The sequence below is a fragment of the Gorilla gorilla genome, chromosome 8 (genome assembly GCF_029281585.2).
Source record: "Gorilla gorilla gorilla isolate KB3781 chromosome 8, NHGRI_mGorGor1-v2.1_pri, whole genome shotgun sequence".
Classification (NCBI taxonomy): domain Eukaryota; kingdom Metazoa; phylum Chordata; class Mammalia; order Primates; family Hominidae; genus Gorilla; species Gorilla gorilla.
In genome coordinates, this window is record NC_073232.2 from 116,064,896 (window position 1) to 116,086,361 (window position 21,466).

Here is a 21,466-nt window from a genome sequence, read left to right on the forward strand (position 1 = left end):
TTAGTAGAGACGGGGTTTCACGTGTTAGCCAGGATGGTCTCGATCTCCTGACCTCGTGATCCGCCCGCCTTGGCCTCCCAAAGTGCTGGGATTACAGGCGTGAGCCACCGCGCCCAGCCCAGAAAGAGGACTTCTGAGTGGAAGACTAGGAACTCAGATTGGAGTGAGCTAGAAGCGAGAGTACCAGAGTTCTAGTCCTGCTGTCACTTGCTGTGATCTTGGACAAATCACTCCCCGCTTGGGACCTCATTTCCTTGTCTGTCAAATAAGGGAAATGGGCAAGATCAGAGGGCGGCCAGTTAGTTTCATCTCAAGGTGCCATTGCCAACTGATAGGTAGTGACTTCCTAAAGATACTCAGTTTTGTTTTTTAGAAAGACTCTGAGACCATGTCTGGGCTCGTAATCAATTAACAATGCCTGCCATGGGTACAGGACAGGAGAATGCCATGATCAATTAGTGATGTCTGCTGTAGGCATGAGTGGGAGATAGCAACATGAGTGCCAGATACTTGTCATCCTGCTAGATATCTCTAAGGGCTTCCTGGTTGGAAAACTTATAATTCCACCACTGATTTCCCAGCGGACATCGTTAACATCAGTTGACAAACATGTACCTCCCATATTGTGCTATTTGCACACAGCTGATTTCTCTTCCTGAAAGGGACATTCTCAGCCCTGCTGGACAGTCACTGGGGGAGCAGTGATGCCCCCAAGGCTCCTAGCACTCACACTCACAAGACGTCACCCAAAAATTTAGAGCCAATGAACAGTGCCAAGGATTGACACCCAGAGGACATTCCAGCTTCTTACAATTTTCCCCAGTTTACGAAAGAGCTTCCCCCACTGTATGAAAATCCCACATTGACCCCATGGAGAGGCTGGGGGTACAGCAAAGGGCGGAGATGGCTTTTGATTTTCTACTGCACAAATGAGGGTCTGATCTGACAGGGCCTTGAGTCCATTAGGAATAGGATTTGGCCAAACACCCTGTGAACACCGTGAATACCCTGGGCCTGGATCAAATGCACACAACCATCCAAAATGAGGCTCACAGAGTGAGTCCTCAACTGTATAGGAAAGGTGTGATTTCCCACGCACACCCACAGCACGGTGCATATCTGACAACTCCCAGTGGCTTCAGTGTCACACAAGTTCCCCAGCTCTCTTGATGTCCACAGGCTCTGGCTGGGTGGAAAGTTCTCCTGAGGGCAGGCCCCGAGGCGGTGGTTCTCAGGGCCTGAGCTCAGCCCTCTGGGTCTTATTTCCCTTTATGCATAGATGTGCAGAGACCTCTCCTAGATGCTGTATCCCCGCTGCCACCACCTTCCTTCCGTACCTCTCTCCATCTGTTTGGAACCAGGTCCCGAGTTGCTCTGGACCTGAGAGGCCCCCACAAGCACAAGGGTCTTCCTAAACCCACAAGGTTGGGAAACTGCACGAGAAGTTGCAAACTCCATCTGCTTAAAGGGGAAAAAAGATCAACCCAAACTTTTCCCAACACCCTCCAGCCGGACCCAGGTAACCCCAGGATTCAAACTCAATGGTAACTGGCTTTCCCATCCTGAGCCTGCCCAGAGGTGCCAGTTCACCCTGGTCTTCCTCTCCCAATATTCCACAACTCCCTCACCTGCTAACAGGATCTGCCAAAGGGGAACTCAGGAGAGGCAGGAGGAAGCTGGAGTTCATACTCAGGCCACAGGCACAAGTTGAAAGGGGCGGTGGAGCCCAGCCAGCTCCCAGGTACAGCGGAGCCAGCCAGGGAATCCCCAAGAGCCGATGGAAGCCCCACAAGGCTCCCCTGGAACCCCTATGTGTTCCTTCAGGAATCAAAGATGCCTCTTTCCAGGAGCAAGGAAAAGCTGTCAACTAATAATTACTTTTTAAAAAACAATGTTTTCCTAACAGCATTGTTGGAAGGGAAGTAGGTTTGTAGTTAAACTTTGAAGGTGAAAAGCATTTATCTAGAAAACCTTTAACACTGCCTTCTGCCTCTCTCCCCTGGAGGCAGGCCGAGCTATTTGGTGAAAGTGATGTCTACATTAACGGGGCACAGGAAGAAACTTCTGTCTCTAGATGGAGTGGGGCTCTCTGGCTTTTTGGAGTTTTAAGCTTCTGAGGGCCTAATTGGTGACATTTCAGCTTACCTGTCCGGCGTCTCTGTGCCAGTCCTATTCTAAGGGCTTTCTTTATATGGACTGTGTCATTTTATTTTTCCTGTTACCCAGTGAGGCAGTTATTACTATACACCCATTATACAGATGAGAAATCAAGCACAGAGAGGTTAAATCACTCATCAAAGCTTAGACAGTAAGTGCTGGGGCTGGTCTTGAAACCCAAGCGCCCTGGCCCTGGAGCGCATGCCCTTAGCCACTGTGCCCCAGCAACACACAACTCTGAGTACAGTTTCGTCATGACACAAGAACCCCCACCCAACTGCTTCCTGCCTCAATATGTAGTTTGCAGATTTTGAGTAATACCTGAATACAAGATTCCAGTTGGACAAGATAATTTGGACAGGTCCCTGGGGTTGGTTGTAATGGGATCTAACCAGTTTACATTCCACAGGAATGATCTAGAATGATGGTCCAGGAAATATGAGGTAATGTGATTTTTATAATGAGTTTCATGTCCTCCTTGTTAGACATGTTCTTATGTTTACTTTTTTCACCTGTGCTTTCTGTCCCATTATACCATAATGACCAGGAAAGACATATTTCATTTTTGACTTCCCACCAACCCTAGCTCCCCCCATAGGTGACTCTTTAACTAGTCAATATTAATGTTGCAAATAATATATGAATGCATTCTCCTTTTCTAAAAGAGTAAAACATTAAGATAAGGTTCCCCCTTTATCAAGCCCTTCCTCCTACTGATATCCCTAACCCCCATCTAGAGATGAGTCGGACACCAATCTGGAGTACAGCCTTCTAGATTAAAAAACATTTACATTCATATGCTGGATATGTACCTGCAAAATATAAATCTTGTTGTTGGGTTTTTTTATATAATTATTATCATACTATAAGTACTGTTTTGAAACTTGCACTGTTTGTTCAGAATGTTTCTTGGAGATCCACCCATGGATCAGTCTCATTTGCTTTGACTGCTGTACTAAGTGCTGCGAGAATACCACAGTTGACTTAGCAACTCTGTATGGATGGTCTTTTAGTCTGTTTCCCATTTTTGCCATTGCAAACAACATGAGGCTGTCTGTGCCTGCCTGGGACCAGTGAATGACCTCAGTCAAGGCTCATGTTCTCCTCTGTCTAGGGCATGTGAGCATTCAAAATGACCCATGCTCAGCACATTCTGGAGCTGGCACTGCCACACCAGGTGTGCTGGAGCTCTCTGCAATCCTTGGTACAAGATCATTCTTAGAACTTAGCAGGTTACATCCCCAGGCTGTGGCCTCATCGCTTTAGTCTAGGGTCAGTAATCTCGAACAAATTCCCTCAATGATTAAAAGGCAGAGTGCCTGCAGAAGAGACATTTCCTCCTCTTTTCTGCTTTCAGGTTGGTTCTTGGCACACACTGGGATCACCCCAGGTTGATCTCAGCTGAGGCCTGCTTTGGATATTAAACCAAATGAAAGCTTATATAAATTTAATGAATAGAAAAATTAACACAGTTTGTTACCTGCAAAGTGAGGCACTTGGAATAAGAACTCCTCTAACTCTAAAAATGCAATGATCCCATAAAGCTCTGTAAGTGACATCAGTACACACCCACACCCATATACACATTCATTCCAAGGCTGATTGTTAGTGATTCAGGAATTATAGTTTTTTCACCCATCATGAGGTGGGCTGTTGGGGAGCTGGAAAATGAGTGTGACCCCAGGGTGGGGTGCATGGGTGGAAAGTCTGCAGAGATGAATAAGGAATAGAGAGAAAAGCTTGTCAAAATAGGTTAAGTCCTTCAGAGCCAATGAGCAAACCTGAACAACCCTCTTAACTCTATCTTCCAAGTGGTGCAGGGGAAAATAAAGGGCCTCTCCCAGTTCTGATCAAATATTGACCCTGTGCACTCGCTGGCCAGAGTTCAGACTAAAGCACTAGCAGCATGGTGGAGTCGGTGTTTGCAGAGCAATTACTGTAGCCCAGCGCTTTGTAGGTCAGGTTGTGAAACAACCGTCCATGGAGCCAGGGCTTCAGAGAGTCTTCCGGCCCCTCCTCAGTGGGACCAGGAAGGAGCTGTGCAAGGAAATAGACAAAGGCTGGAAATGTGGTCCAGCCACCAGTGAGAAAGCAACTGAAAAGGGCATCTGCCGCCCCTCCTCCCACCTCAACTGCACCTCCAAGCAACCCAGGCCCTTAATCACCAAATGGGCTTCGACGTTAGGCCCTGTCCTGGTCAGCTTCCCCTGGGACAGGTCCTTTTCCTGGTCAGATAGGGCTGAGTGGTGAGTTATTTTTAGAAGAAACCAATTTCCACTTGGAGACTAAGAGCCTCACCTCTTCCCTGTTCTTAACTTGACATCTGAAAGGCTCTTAGAAGCCCTCTTGGGAACCTGACCTGGTTTCCAGAAGAAGTGTTTGGAATAGCTGCTGAGCTGAAATGCCCTAAGGATGGGCAAACTGTGCAGGAGAATAATCTCCCTCTTCTTGCCAGGGCCCTAGAAGATTTCAGGGGGCAACTCAGGAAGGGGCTGGGAGGTGACAGATCACTGTAGGGTGGCCAGAAAGCCAGCTCAAGCCTGTTGTGTGTTCAAAGTTGTCTAAGCTACCAGTCTAATAGAATTTTCTGTGATAATAGAAATGTTCCATATCTGCCCAATACACAACCACTAGCCACGGCTGCCACTGAGTACTTGTGATCTAGCAAGTGCAACCAAGGAACTAAACATTTACTTTTATTTCACTTAATTTTTAAAATTTAATTTCAAAAATTTTTAATTAACTTTAATTTAAATAGCCACATGTGGCTAGTGGCCACCGCGTTGGACAGTACAGCTTTAAAGTCTCCGTACCTGGGGGTTCTGAGTGGGCAGCCCCTACGTGTGAGTCTGGGTCTGAAGGCTCATGGCAGGAGATATGGGGAAAGAAGGTCTGGAGGAGAGCAGAGGGTGTTATCCTGGTGCTCATGGGTGGATTTCAGGCAGGGTATGAATAACCAAAAAGGTTACTAGAATTACAGGTGCACATTCATGCACTTGTCTGGGGAGAGAGTCTTTGGCTTTCATTAGAAGCATAAAAGAGTCTCTCATCTCAAAAGTAAAATAAGATAAAATAACTCACTGATGTGTCAGATAAAACTTACTTCTTCAGGAAGCCTGCCCTGATCCCAGAGTATAAGGTTTCCCTATAATATGTCTATGGCACCTTCCTTTGTTACATCTGGAATGGTGTAAAACAATATTGTTTGTCTTTGTTTTTTAACTAAAATCTGTCTTCCCTCACTAAGCTGTGAGACCCATAAAGGCAGGAACCAGATCTGCTTTGGATCATCAATGTGTCCCAGAGCTGGCACACTGCCTGGATGTACAAGGCAGACACTTAATATTGGAAGGATGGGAGGAAGGAAAGAAGGAAGGGAGGGAGAGAGGGAGAGAGGGAGGGAGGAAAGAAGGAAGGAAGGAAGGAAGGAAGGAAACCAGAGACATATTTTACCCTGATAAGGATTCTCAAAAAACAACCAAATCCCCCCAAACTAGAGTGTGGGTGTTTGGCTATGTCACCCTAGGCTGCTGTCACTAATTAAGACCATATGGGGGCCGGGTGTGGTGGCTCATGCCTGTAATCCCAACACTTTGGAAGACCGAGGCGGAAAGATCACTTGAGCCCAGGAGTTTGAGACCAGCCTGGGCAACACAGTGGGACCCTGTCTCTACAAAAAATAAAAAAAAAAAATTAGCTAGTCATGGTGGCATGCATCTGTGATCCCAGCTACTTGGGAGGCTCAGGCCGGAAGATCTCTTGAACCTGGGAGGCTGAGGCTTCAGTGAGCCATGATCACACCACTGCACTCCAGCCTGGGTGACACAGCGAGACCCTGTCTCTAAAAACTAAATAAATAAATGTAAAAAAAAAAAAGAGAGAGAGAGAGAGAGAGAGAGACCATATGGGCATCTTCTTTGTTCCCTCCCCCAAGAATGCTCTTTCCTTCCTCTTCATCTCATAGCATGTTGCTTGTACCTCAATCTAGTATTTAGTTCATCTACAGTGGACTTAACTGTTTCCAAGTTTGCCTTCCTCACGAGATGTAGACTCCTGGCAGGAAGAGACCTTGTCCTTCTCAAAAGTGTGTTCCTCAGCCTGCGCCACTTTCGCTGTGTACAAAAGCTGCTGCCTGGGGGGCCTTAGCACAGGCCCATCCACTCTTACCCGGAGCCAGCCTGGACTCTCATCTTTCTACTTCCACCCTTGCCTCTCACACTCAGCCAGGCTGGGGCTCCCAGATTTAACAAGTGAAAATACAGGATGCACAATTAAATTTGAATTTCAGATAAATGACAAATAACGTTTTTTAGTGTAAGTATATGCCATGCAATGTTTGGAACATTTTTTTTTTTTTTTTTTTTGAGATAGGGTGTTACTCTGTTGCCCAGGCTGGAGTGCAGTGGCGCAATCACAGCTCACTGCAGCCTGGACCTCCCCGGCCTCAAGCAATTATCCCAACTCAGCCTCCTGAGTAGCTGGAACTACAGGCACATGCCACCACACTCGGCTAATTTTTTTTATTTTTTGTAGAGACGGGATCTTGCCACATTGCCCAGGCTGGTCTTGAACTACTGAACTCAAGCAATCCTCCCATCTTGGCCTCTCAAGGTGCTGGGATTATAGGCATAAGCCACCACGCCCAGTGCCCACACTTATTCTTAAAAAAGCATTTGCTGTTTATCTGAAATGTAAATTTAATTGGACATCTCATATTTATCTGGCAACCCTAATCCAAGGCCTCACAGGTAGCAGGTAAGCTGTGAGTGAAGAAGGTGGGTGGTGGGATGGGAAGGGGACGCTGAGATAAATGGCTCTGCTCTGCACGGTCCTAAGGCTTCAGAAAGCATGGAATGAGCAGTTACCAGGTGATCGGGGAAGGGGGGGGGTTCTCTCCATCTCTCCCAACCCTCTGACTTTCCCCATTTCCTGTGAACAGCTCCTCAATGCACCATCAGAGTTCTAAGTACCCTGTCCTTAATGCCATGAGTCACCCCAAAGGGACAAGGAACCTTCTCCAAGGACAAGCCTCAGGCTCTTGGCTCCCTCCTGCTTGCTGTTCTCAGGGCTGGTGTGTGCCTGAGACTGTTCATTTCCAAGGATCTACATGCAGGGCGTCACATGCAGGGCAGTTAGGTCGAGGCAGGAGCTTTGAAGATAATAACCAGAGAAATGTTCTGCTTCAGATCTTAGAATCTGGGAGGGGGTGGGGAGTGTGGGGGTGAGGGGGTGGGGAAGGGCTGTGCTGATGTGGAAGCTACTGTGGAGAGAAATGGAAAAACCAAAGAGTGTGGGGTTTCTGTTCAGATGACAGAGCACCCTTCAAGGGCTTCCTGGCCTCATGGCTGCAGAGTGTGAAGGGCAGGGTGCAAGCGTCCATCTCCCTGTGTGCTCCCAGAGGGAGAAACAGAGGGTCCGTGTGCTGTTCCGAATGAAACTAGATCTGCATGGCCCTCAACTCATGACCAGAGAGGGTCAGGGACCGCTTGGGATCGCTTTGCACGTGGTTCCCCGGCTGTGTGACACAGGTGGGAACCCGAGGCCGCCTCGTGGGTGCCTGGCCTTCGGGAACAAAGGAAAACATCTAAAGAGGGAGACATAAGGGAGGGGAAGTACGGGGAGACCCACGCTGGGGTGCAGGGAACCAACTTGTACAGGGGGGAACCAGGGGTCTATCAAAGGGGTCAAAGGGGTGTCCAGGCCTCCTGTTGTTATCTGAATAGACCCCCAAATGCTGCCCAAGTAGTACCAGGTGTGAATGTATGCTTCACAACCTAAACTGGTTTAGCTCAGCAGTTCTTTTTGTTTTTTTGAGACAGGGTCTCACTCTGTCACCCAGGCTGGAGTGCAGTGGTGCAATCATAGCTCACTGCAGCCACGACCTGCCAGGCTCAAGTGATCGTCCCACCTCAGCCTCCTGAATAGCTGGAACTACAGGCACACCATCATACCTGGCTAGTTCTTCACTGGGGGTCCACAAGGGGTCTGTGAACACTTGCCACTGCAAGTAAAATTGTATGTATCCGCTCTTTTCCTGGGGAGAGGGCTTCCATCAGATTCACAGAGGGGTCTGTGGCCCCCAGGAGGCTTAGAACCATGAGTTGGTGAAACCCGGGGAGCAGCTCCTTGGAGGTGCGCCTGGTGAGCCTGGGACTCTCACGGTCAGCCAAAAAGGAAAGGAGCAAAACATTTCTGAGAGCTGCCCCTGGGCCACACCCCAGCTCCCAGCGGGCTCCCACCCTGCCCCAGAGGACAGCTTCAGAGAGGAGCCTGAGGCCTACCTGGCTCTGAATACGCCGGCAGGGACTGGGCACAGGGAGCTCACCACAGAGTGATGCCAAGTGAGGGAAGCCACAAAGCAACATCAGTGAGTGGGTCTCCAGCCCCTAGACACCCCCAAGCCATGCAGCCCAACATCCCTGCAACCTGGTAACACCAGGCAACTCACTAGGCAACTAAGTGTTGGGAGAAACGTGGATTCACTCATTCATTCCTCCTAACAACCCTACCGGGCAGGCAATTCGAACCTTCACACTACAGATGAGAAAAGCAAGCCTAGAGAAGTGAAGGAGCCTGTCCAGAGTTACGTGGTGACAGCCAGTAACCGGTCCCAGGCAATGTGCCCCCAGTGCCTAAACTCTAAGCTGCTCTCTTACACAATCTCTCAGGGACATGAGTTCTGAGGTGCACCAATGACCAGAGATGGAGTTAGCAACTCCCTTTGTTCTTCCTCTATAGGATCCGCCATACCAAATCGGCGACCTGATAAATAAGCAAGGCTTTTCAAAAGAACTAAAACTCATCATGGCAGGTAAAATGGGTTCGTAAAGATGCTATGCTTGGCTCATAAGTTAATTTCCAAAGAATGATTCCAACCCCTTCCCAAACTGCATCTACAGGTCAGCAATGACCCACGTGGACAAGCCTGGCCAAGCTCATGGCCATTGCCAAGCTAGGGCCAGCACACTGCACTAGCTGCTCCCTGCTTGCATGTCCCCTTTCCACACACAGGGAATGAGCTCTCCAGGCAAGGGAGGTGGTGGTGGGGGAGCAGCATTCCTTTCTCCTGAGATTCTGCAATGCAGGAGGGGGTGGGGGACCATAAGGGAAGAGGGGGAAGAAAAGTTCTGATTTGGAAGTTTCCACTGGCTTTCAGGCCCCCTCCAGCTCGTCAATGAGTCCTTTCAGGGTTCCCTCTCCCCAACTGAGTTATCACTTCCTGTCCAGCACACTGCACCCATTGATGGGGTATCAGCAAACCCCACCAGATTACACTGGAATTAAGGAGACTGGATATGAATTGAGGAGGGAAGAGGAAGAAGGCTGGAGAGTAAGGAGTGGCTTTCAATCCCATATTCAATGGGATATTCAATCCCACATTGTTGGATTAAGAAAGGATTTGTAATACAGGAAGCTAGCTCACCCTTGGCTTGTCTCATAGGTAGGGCAATGAGGACAATGAGATAGAATCAGGTATTGGGGGCAAGCACACGGTACCCAAGATGACCTCTCCAAGATGACTGACAACCAAAGGCCTGCCAAGAAAGGAGTGGACCCTGGCTGTGAGGGTAGAAGTGGGTGTCTCTTTGTGTTTTTATTGGCCTAAACCAGGCTCACAACCCCGAGAGGAATCTAGAACATCTTGGCTCTACCTGAAAGGGCTGCTGCTCAACTCACACTGATTCTCCCTTCTCTAGTACTTGCCTGTGATCCACAGAGGTGGGCTCCCTAGTGGCCATGTCTGTGCTAAAAGACCCTCAACTCCCAGCCATACTGATTGGTCCAGAGAGGGCACCTGACCCAAGCCAGACTAATCAAAATCGTCCCTGGGATTTTTCAACTTGGAACTGGGAGTCAATTTCCCCTCTGTTGGGAGCCAAAAGATATAAAATTCTAGAGCTGCTGACAGCCATATTCCTCAGGGTGTGAGGTAACAGAAGCTGAGGGCAGTGCCAGAGAGAAGCAGAGACAAGACAGAGGGAGAGCAGATCCTGGTTTCAGGCATTCCTGAAGCCTCTGCCTCACTGCCCTTCTCACCATGTTGTCGGCTGCACAAGCTTCCCTGGTCCCTCCTTCCAATCACATCTCCTTTGTGTCTAAGCCAGTGCAATTGTAAAACTATCACTTGCAACCCAAAGAGGCCTGACTAACTTAGCTGGCACCAAGGGGGGTGTCTGCAGGGGTAGCTGTGGGACCCATACTACCATTCCCTTGTGAACATGCCTTTGTGTCTTAGAGACACACACCTACCACGTACATGTACAAACTGGGTGGCAAGTGCCTCATTCGGTCAGACAGACACCGTGGTATGTATGCCTAGTTTGTGCCTGTAGTTGAAAAAATTGCTTATTTTCTGTTTCAGTCTTCCCTGAGTGTTTGCTTTTCTTTGCCTGCAATGATGCAGTGGCTTCTGTCTCACCCTGGATGTTTACAGACACACGTCTGGTCAGGCACACAGCACCTCCCGCCATCCTCCCGCCTCTTCACCACAGTTTCCTACCCTGCAGGCAAGGGAGGGTGACAAAGCGTGACTGTTAAGACCATCAGAGGAGGCCAACAAAGCCCCGAGTGTCTGCCTGCAGTATGCAAGATTGAGACGAGCCCAGCTCCACCTTCCAGCTTCCCTCCTCTGTCCCTCTGCTCCCACCTGGACTCTGACCCTGACAGCTCTGTTGGGGGCTCCCTGGATAAGCGAGGGTATGAGAGAGGCCAGCCCACCAGAGAGACTCGGGCCACTGTCCGAGCTCTGACCAACTCACCTGCAGGTCAAAGAACTTGCTGTACCTCCGGTAGATGGTCTGGGAGGTGGAGTCAGACCAGGTCACATTGATTATGTATACCTGTGGGAAAAAGGTAAGAGCAGGTGAGCAAGGCTGGATTTCAAGCTGTCTGTGCCAGGCATCATGTAACATGACTGCAGGTGTTCCATATGGCAGGACCACTCTTTTTCTCATCTCATCTGTCCCTAGGGGCTAGCACAGTATCAGCTACCATGTAGATAATACAATATATGTCTAAACACACACACACACACACACACGCACACACACGCACCCCTAGAGGGATATTTCATCAAATGCCAACAATGATTATCTTAGGAAAGTAGGATCAGAATGAGTGGTTTTAATTTCCTTCTTTTTATTTGTATATATTTCATACAATAAACATAAAATTGAGGTCACTACATTTTTGTTTGTTTGTTTTTGAGACAGAGTCTCATTCTGTTGCCCAGGCTAGAGTGCAGTGGTGTGATCTCGGTTTACCGCAACCTCTGCCTCCCTGGTTCAAGCAATTCTCCTGGCTCAGCCTCCCGAGTAGCTAGGAATACAGGTGCCTGCCACCATGCCTGGCTAATTTTGGTATTTTTAGTAGAGATGGGGTTTCGCCATGTTGGCCAGGCTGGTCTCGAACTCCTGACCTCAGATGATCCACCTGCCTTGGCCTTCCAAAGTGCTGGGATTACAGGCATGAGCCACCACGCCTGGCCTTTTTAGATAGCTAATTTCCACTGGTTCACAAACTTTAGAGTGAATGAGACTCTATAAGAGGCCCTCCGAAATTGCAGGTGGACCCCGCTCTCTGAAATTCTGCAGACCTGGGTTTTGAGGGCTAGGATGTTTACACTTTTAACAAACCCCAGCTTGTTTTGCTACTGTGGATCCTCAGAACTCACTCTGAAATGCCTTTCAGGAGACCAGAAGTGCTCAGAGATGTGTGATTCATCTCAGCATCCCTGTCTTTGCTCAGTGCCTGGCACAGAGTAGGTGCTCAGAAAACACTTTGCTATGTTGAACAAACACACTGGTCTTCTGGATGAGAAACGGATTTGAAGAAGAGGCGTTAGCACGTGGGAGACTGGAAAAACTTTTCTCTTTGGGAGCCTCACAATGAAGGCATTTCAGGGCCAGGCTGTCACCCCGGTTCCCAAGTCTCCATCAGGCTCTGCAAGAGCTCATGCCACTCTGGAAGGCTGAATTGACTTAGGAATCCTTGGAGAAGGAGAGAAAGCCCCCAGTCCACACAATCTGGCCTGCTCTTCCCACTATTTCTGTCCCTCCTGGGAAAGGCCTAAGTTAGAGGAATGGGTGCCCTCCCACAGCCTCAGGGCTATTCTGTTGAACTTCTCCCTGGGAAGGACACCTGCAGGGGTGTCTCCAGGAGGACAGTTAAGGGAGGGCACTGATAAGACACAGGTGAGACCTCTGCCTCCCTTCCTCCCTCAGGAGAGAGGCAAGGGCTGTAGGTCCTCAATGGTGGTTCCCAGGCCAGGCCGCCCTTTAGGATCACCTGGGGCTGGGGGCGGGCTTCATAAAAATTCAGATTCCGGGGTCTCTGCCTAGTCACTGTGTCCTGTAGGTCTGTAGGGGTTGGGCTGGGGGGACTCTACCAGTAAGAATAAAATAGCCAGTGAGGCCAGGGATCTGGGCCATGATGAGGAGGAACATTAGCAAAGAGAAGTGGCATTTAGACACCTTGCCGTCAGACTGGCCCACCTCCCAGGTGCCTGGAACACGGTTTGCCACAGGCGTGGTGAGGCTTTGTGCTTGGCTGCTCAGGTGATACACAGGAAAATGAGCTGAATCCAGTCTCTTCTCCCTTCCTATCTCTATGACACAGAGGCAGCCTCATGCCATGGCGAGTTTTTTCTGAAACACAACCAAGGAGAGGGCCATAAAGCCAAAGCAAACAGGCCTGAGTGTTGCCACCCAGAGATGGGGCATTTATGACATGTGGCCCTGATACAGAACATAAGGTAAAAGGCCACCCCTATCTTCAATCTTCATCAGCTCAAAATAGACTATTGGCTATTATAATAAATGGGGGTAAGCTTTGCTTTATATCATATGTAAATAGGTATCACATGATACATTGTAAAACCATTTTGATAACTTAATGTTACCTAATGTTTAAGCAACTAAATGTAACTAGTTACCAGTACAGCATAAAGCATGTATATGCATTAGCTCATTTAATCTTCAGCCCAATGAGGTAGCTACCACTGTTATTCCCATATTGTACAAGAAGAAGGTGAGGCTCGGAGAAGCTAAGTAACTTGCCTGAAGTTACACAGCTAATAAATTACAGAGCAAAAGATTTGAACCCAGGTCTAGCTGAGTTCTAATACCTATGCTCTTAACTGAACTGGACTATCTCCCTGTACGTAAATTTATCTAAACTGAACTACTTTGATCAGGACTGAATGACATTGTCTACCAAAAAGTATCTGAAACAAGTCTCAATCAGTTTAGAAAGTGTATTTTGCCAAGGTGAAGGACACACCTGCGATACAGCTTCGGGAGGTCCTGATGACATGTGCCCAAGGTGGATGGGGTACAGCCTGCATTATACATTTTAGGGAAATACAATACATCAATCAATACATATAAGATTTACATTGGTTCCATCTGGAAGGGTGAGACAACTCTAAGTAGGGGACGAGGGGCTTCCAGGTCATAGGTGGATTTAAACATACTCTGATTGGCAATTGGTTGAAAGAGTTACTACCATTAGAAAGGAGTGTCTGGATTAAGATAAGGGTTTGTGGAGATCAAGGTTTTATCATGCAAATGAAGCCTCCAGGCAGCAGGCTTCAGAGAGAACAGATTGTAAATGTTTCTTATCAGATCTTAGGTCTGCATTGATATTGATGCTGTGGGAGTATAATGAATCATGTCTGATCCCCACTTCCTGTCATGGCCTGAACCAGTCTTTCAGGTTCAATGTTAGGGTGCCCGGGCTGAGGAGGGAGTACATTCAGATGGTTGCAGGGGGCCTTCAAATTTTATTTTTGGTTGACATCATCTTTTTTTTTTTTCTGAGACGGAGTCTGTCTCTGTCGACCAGGTTGGAGTGCAGTGGCGCGATCTCGGCTCATTGCGACCTCCGCCTCCCGGGTTCATGCCATTCTCCTGCCTCAGCCTCCCAAGTAGCTGGGACTGCAGGCACCCGCCACCAGACCCGGCTAATTTTTTGTATGTTTTAGTAGAGACAGGGTTTCACCATGTTAGCCAGGATGGTCTCGATCTTCTCACCTCATGATCTGCTTGCCTCAGCCTCCCAAAGTGCTGGGATTATAGGCATGAATCACCGCATCTGACCGGTTGACACCATCTTTTTAAATAAAGGTGTGGGTGCTTTGAGAGGCCTGCGGTGCTCCTGCTGAGGGAGCGCACCTTAGAGAAACATGCAGGAACAAAGGCGCCTTCCAAGAGCCTGAGACCAAGAAGACACAGAACTGGGGGCCCAGACAGAAGCAAATGGTTAGGAACGCTACAAAACCGACTGACGGTGAGGACCCCCTCAAACTCAATGCTGTGGGATTTTCCTGGGGGTTATAACCTACCCTGGTCCCCTGCTGACTCCTAGCTCCATCTCCCCTCCCACCTGCATCTCTGCTTCCCACAGGTCCTGGGGCAGGAGCAGAGGCTGAGCCCACACCAGGTGCTGTCTCTCTGACCTCCACCCCAGGAGCTAAATGTGAGGAGGGCCCAAGTGGCCAATCCGCCCCTGGAGAGAGGGCTGCACTCGCCTGCAGGACATTAGACATCAGCCTTTCTCCGGAACCAACCAAGTGGAGCCCAGGGGAAGGGCTTAATTGAGGCTTAACACACATCCTCCATCCCACTAGCAATTAGGCTTCCCTTCACCTCCCAGAGAGAATCAATCACAGGCTCACAGCCCCTGGCAGCTGGGAGGATCCAGGGAGACCTCTCCTTTAGCAGAGGAGAAACCCAGGGGCCAGGGTGGTGATTTGCCGAGGAAGGGGCATGGCCAGGTAGGAAGCAGCAGACTCTGGAGTTAGCCACATGTGGGTGCAGCACCCTCCTTATTGGCTGCAAGACCCCAGCCCAGCCGCTCAGGCCTTCAGACTCCTTCTCTATACAAAGGACACAACCTTCAGGGCTGCCAGTACTGATGAAAACATGGTTATCACTGGACTGTGCTCACATCCATTGGTGGCAGAGCTGAGACAGGAACCCAGATGTCCCACTTCCCAGCCTAGCCTAGGACTACTCTGCACATGACCAGAGCATCCCCCCTCGGAAAAGTTCTTTGCCCTCTACTCTTCAGAAATGTTGAAAACTGGCAGGGCATGGTGGCTCATGCCTGTAATCCCAGCACTTTGGGAGGCCAAGGCAAGAGGACCACTTGAGCCCGGGAGTTTGAGACTGGCCTGGACAACACAGTGAGGCTCTGTCTTTATTTTAAAAATAAAAGGGCAGGGCGCAGTGGCTCATGCCTGTAATCCCAGCACTTTGGGAAGCCAAGGCAGGAGGATCGCTTGAGCCCAGGAGTTTGAGACTGGCCTGGACAACATAGTGAGGCTCTGTCTCTATTTTAAAAATAAAAATTGAAAATTCACACTAAGTCATCTCTGTTTAACCCTCGGCCTAAAACCATACTAAAGATACACCCCGCTGGAGAGCCAGCCAGAGGGAAGAGCTGACAGAGAGCTGTCCTTGTGGCCCTTGCCGGCCACAGCCACCCGGCTAGGATACAGCCACGCTTCCCCCTAAAAAGCAGTTCTTTCCTTGTTTGGCAAAGGATTGTTCCTGCTAACATCTTGCACCCCACTTTCTATGCCCTGAGCAGCAATGAATGTGACTCAGTGTGAAGGATGGGGAAGCGAGCCCCCATTCCCAGGTTCTCCCAAACTTCGGGGATTTGCCAGAGGCCCCCCCAGGCTACCCCCCTGGACAGAGTCTACATCTTGGGTTGAGGAAATAGCAAGAGACCTCCCTGGAGATAAGCCCAGAGATACGAGGACAATCTCCAGACGCCTCTCTCTCGTCTGCTTTCTTCCAAACCTTGGACATCCTAGATTATCACTCCAGACGGGTGATGGACACACAAAATTCCACCCCAGCCCATGCCTAGCTCCCTACCTCAACACCAGAGCTTCTTAAGTCTCCCTGAGCTGGCCTTGCCAGCACTGGAAACTTCAGAGAGAAACCGCAGAGAAAGAACAGGTGACAGGGAAGGGGGACAGGGCAGAGGTCATCCAAGAAAGCCAGCTCTGTTTACAAGCCTGCATCGGGGGCCCAGATAGACTCTCCTCCAGCCTCAGGAGCAGTCAAGATAACATTACCCGGCAGCTGGGTCTCAAGAAAAGTTTGGCAATTAAATATCCTGCTTCCAAACGCTTTACTTGGGGTTATGTTTCACGGGTGGAGTTTCTCTTCCTTCTGGATTTTAAAAACCCATGGATTCTATTTCCCCTGTCTCCAGCCATTTCAGGCAGATGGTAGGCGTCTATGAAGGCTCGCTAGAGGCTAGCAACTGCTTCCAGCTTCCCCTGGGTCAGTCCAGACTGAGGGGACCCAGGGGCTCAGGCCCTCCCACCATGCTCACTCTTGATGGAGGAGTGGAATCATCACCACAGACACCGCGTGGGAACTCTCGCTACACACCCAGCGCAACGCTCTGGCCCAACCAGTCCCACCCATCCAGAGGTCATCTTGGGCTGCCTTCTGTCTGCTCAGCTCACAAGGCCCACCAATGTCTGAGGTTTCCAAAATCGCCTTCCCAGTGGGTGCTTCTGTCCTCTATTAGCCTTGCTCCTTTCAACAAGAAAATGGCCTTGATGCAAACCAGACTTACAGCGCAGCTCCAGAGCACTGAGAATGAAGCCTAGCCCGTTTCTGTGGAGGGATGTCCATGATTTGATCTGGTCTGGGACCAATTAGCAACTGCAAATATACAGCCCAACCATTCCTAGAAGGCCTAGGACCCGCCTTGCGTTTAATTAGAAAGTGCTGGTAAGTACCTGTTGCCCCCTTGGCTACAAAATGTACAATGAGAGGCAAGGAGTTAGGAGCTATGGAGGAAATTGCATATCTCCATGGTACTGTGGTCCCATTTACTGAGGAAGGCCTTACTTTCCCTGGACTCCTACCAGCTGCCCCTGGCCCCAGGCCCCAGACCAAACAGAAACTCAATGGCAATCTTCCTTCACCTGCTCACATGACCATGGGGCTGGGATCAGCTGGCTGCACTAGGGCCATTGTATACAGTTGGGCAAGTTGTTCACTGCCCAGTGGTTGCCTGGTCAAGTGGACATGTAGGTGTGAAATCTAACCTATACTTCACACCCCAAACTGTGCACCCTGGCTCAAGACTGCAGCCACGCCAAGAAAAGTGTGCCTTATTCTAATGTACATGTGCCTTGTTCCTCTGGGTGGGCTGTCAATGCTCTCTAGGGTCCTCGAGGTCATACGATCTCTTCAAGACCCTCAGCTCTTTAACTTACCCAAATCTTCGGAGTCTGGGGATGCAGGGATAGCTAACATTTGGGACTGACTGCTAAAGCATATGGTCCCAGAAATCAAAATGAACACGATTGAGCAGCCAGAAAAAGGGAGTTCATGTGTGGGGACACGATCACCGCTCTGGCTTCCTGGTGGAGTTCATCATTGTCAGGCTCTTACCCAAGAAGATGCTGCCAGCCCGTCTAAGGTACTAATAGGCTCTAACCTTCTGTTCAAAGTGCCCCCATGTACAAGGTTCTATCATGGGGGGTTGGTAAGAAGGGGGCACATATACTCCAAATTGGTACAGGCTGGTCCCCTAGATGCAGACCACCCAGCAGAGCAGAGGACTCCAGGGCTGCAGCTCCCCATGAGAGTGCCTACATCAAACGCCGGCCCAGAGCCCCATCTCCTCCCTGCTGTGGCCCACTGCACACCACCGGGAAGCAGTAAAGGCCCTGGTGTTGAAGACCCCTCTTTTTTTTTCTTTTTTTTTTTGAGACAGGGTCTGGCTCTGTCACCCAGGGTGGACTGCAGTGGCGTGATCTCAGCTCACTGCAACCTCCGCCTCCTGGGTTCAAGCGATTCTCCTGCTTCAGCCTCCTGACTAGCTGGCATTGCAGGTGCCTGCCATCACACCTGGCTAATTTTTGTATTTTTAGTAGAGACAGGGTTTCACCATGTTGGCAGGCTGGTTTGTAACTCCTGGCCTCAAGTGATCCGCCCACCTCAGCCTCCCAAAGTGCTGGCATTACAGATGTGAGCCACCATGCCTGGCCTAAAGACCCCTCTTGACATGGCTGCACCCAGATAAAAATCTCCCCAGACTTCTGACATCTGATCTGGACCCCCACTAGCCTGGCGAGTCTGTGACCATCCCTTATGGTGCTCATAGTATGCTTTCCACGATTAGTCAATTATTATATCTGCCTTCGTTTGCTAATTGTTGGCTCAGAACACCCAGCTTGACACAGGCTGTGTTGGTCTCTATTCAACACAGGTGAGTCTGTCTTCCTCCCAGATCTCCCTATCTGTACAAACTATCTTCCTCTTCTCCCCCAAGGCTCACTAGGCCTGCCAGTCTGCTGGACACACTGAGATAATGACTGGCTGATCTAATGCCAATCAAATTCACTGGCTCTGAAATGCCAAAGAGGTGGCTAGTAGCAACACTTGGAGACTGTCCCCATTCCCGGAAGCAAATCCCTGGTGGCCTAGGAGCAGAACACAAACACATCTTTGCCAACCTAAAACCCTGCCAGCAAAATCAAGTTCAACAGCCTGTGGCCACTTGGCTAAGGTTTCTGAGCTCAGCCTGAGAATGATGAGGACCCTCAGGGTAGGGCCCTATTAAAATTCCAACCCCTCCGCTAGAGTGGGTGTTCATTCTTAGGGTGGGGAGAGAAGTGACGCTGCAGATTTGGGGAACAACCACCACTTAGAAGCCTAGATGTAGTGGAGGGTGACCTCCATGCTAGTACGCACTCACGGGTTGACTATAAGGCTAATGACCAGGCAGCAGGACTTTTCTAGTCCTGAGACCATCTGACAACAGGACTTTGTATTCAGAATCAGTCATAGTAAATGCAGCAGAAGTGAACCCCAGAAGGGCTCTGGGAGTTGGAGGGGGTATAATGTGCTAGGAGAAGGTTCCTCCCAGAACCACACATCCACCAGTCGCCTCCAAAACACAGACGCTTCTACTGCAGACCTGGGCCAGATGGACCTTCTCTGGGGAAAAGGGTTTTTAAAAGAGACTCAGAGGAGGGGACAATGGCAAATGCCTCTACAGTAGGGAGCATCCTTCAAGAGTGTGTAGCAGGTACCCATCACACTCAGTGCCTGCCTTTGTTTGCAGGAATCATGGGTCTCCTTTCCTCCTTCCCTCCCTCCCTCCCTCCCTTCCTTCTTTTGAGAGAGAGTCTCGCTCTGTCATCCAGGCTGGAGTGCAGTGGCGCCATCTCAGATCACTGCAACCTCCACCTCCCAGGTTCAAGCGATTCTCCAGCCTCAGCCTCCTGAGTAGCTGGGATTACAGGCGTGTGTCACCACACTAGGCTTTTTTTTTTTTTTTTAGTATTTTAGCAGAGACGAGTTTTACCATGGGTGGCCAGGCTGGTCTCGAACTCCTGATCTCAGGTGATCCACCCGCCTCAGCCTCCCAAAGTGCTGGGATTACAGGCATGAGCCACCTCATCCGGCCCCACTATTTATTTAAATGGGAGGGTAATGAGTAGGTGAGAGGGTCTGGAGGAAGCCTCCCTACTGCTGGAGCCTCTATTTATTACCCTGCAGAATGAAGATCACAGTAGTTACCTTTTGGAGGCTCTTGTGAGGATTCAGGGAGCTGACTCTGTGTCTCCTTGTTAGAATGGAAGCCTCCTGAAGGTGGATCGTGGCATGCTAGTGCCCAGCACCACACTTGACACCTAAGAGATGCTCACTTACTGTTCCCTTCATCAGTGAAAGAACAAAGCAACCAACAAATATCCAGTGAGTGCTGACCTCGCGCCTGGTTTAGAGACAAGCTAAAGAGAAGATGAGGCAAAGCATCCAACCTCCAGGCCCTCACAGCCCAGCAGGGGCAGTGGAACTCACACTGACAAATCATGGAGGGACAGTGCAAGATGAGTAATGGAGTGCCAAGAAGTAAGCCTCAGAAGGGACCAGAGGCCGTCTTGGCTTCACACAGGAGGAAGATGACTTCAAATTCAAATCTATCCACTTGATGGATTTGAATTTCAATCCATACATGTCCCTGCTATGTGGGCTTAGGCAAGTGTCTTAGACCCTCTGAGTGAGGGTTTCCTTTGCTGCGAAGTGTGGTTTCTAACGGGAGTGTCTCGTTAAATGTGGTGATACGCATGGGGCACCCAGCACAGGGCCTAGCAATGTGCAAAGTGGCCCAGTGAATGTGGGCTATTTAGACACTCAGGAAGTGAACTGACTTCTTCCCATTTGCCGTGAGACTTGGATCATGACGCTATGACTAGAAATAGGAGGGGAGCAGGAAGTAGGGCACAGGGACACGGACATACACACAACACACACAACACACACACACAGACACACACATACAGGGACACAGACACACACAGGGACACATACACACAGACACACACATACAGGGACACAGACACACACAGGGACACATACACACAGAAACATGGACACACACACGGAGACACACACATGGACACAGGCGCCCGCGCGCACACACACACACACACACACACACACACACACAAGGCAGTGGTGGAACCACTACTAATACCAAGGCCAGCCTGGGAGAGCAGAGGAGCAAAAAATAGCTCTGCTGCCCAGGGCTGGGAAAACAATGACGGTCCCCAGGAGCGTCCGCTGAAAGGATGAACGTGCTGTGGTTGGCCCCTCTGGGGCTGGACGCTTTTTCTTTTCTTCATGTTTCCTGGAGGGGAAATGAGTGTATAAACTAGGAACTCCCAGGATTCACAATCCTACACGGACCTTTCAAAAGTTAGGCAGTCACAGCTCTGTCCTTACAGCCCCCAGAACGAGAAGAAAAACAATCCAAAGAGTCAGCTCTGCCAAACCTTCTTACACGCACAATGGGATTGATTGATCAGGAGTAACAGAAACACTAATGGCCATGCCAATGTATTGAGTACTGACTATGTTCCAGGCATTGCTAAGCACTTTGTTCGAATTATCTCACTTACTCTTTACAATAGTCCTATGAGAAAAGTGTTGTTATCGTCTCCAGTTCATAAGTGAAGAGACTAGGGCCCAGAGAGGTAACTGGTCTACCCGAGGTCATCATATTTGTAACAAGTAATGAAGCTCAGATTCAAATGCAGCCATTCACTCTATATCCTGAACTCTTTGTCTTCTTTAATAACAACAGCAGACTGCCTGGAGCAAGACAGAGTCCCTGCCACAAGATTTGCCTTGGCGGCTCAATTAGCTCTGTCAATTGGTGACAGAGACAATGATCTATCTGTCAATACTGAGGCCGCCCATGAGGCAGGTGGCTAGGGATCCTTGCAGGGATCAGCACTCTATTTTGCATAGTTTAAAATCAA

The 21,466-nt window shown here is 49.5% G+C and overlaps 1 protein-coding gene across 3 annotated transcripts in view; it reads right to left on the reverse strand.

Moving 5' to 3' along the window:
* SH3PXD2A (SH3 and PX domains 2A) overlaps positions 1-21,466 on the reverse strand; it is a 259,162-nt gene that overhangs the window by 193,802 nt on the left and 43,894 nt on the right. For all 3 annotated transcript variants that reach the window (XM_004050045.5, XM_055352883.2, XM_019034749.4), the window contains exon 2: positions 10,917-10,997. In XM_004050045.5, the coding sequence (XP_004050093.2) occupies positions 10,917-10,997 (81 nt within the window). The remainder of the gene's footprint in view (positions 1-10,916; positions 10,998-21,466) is intronic.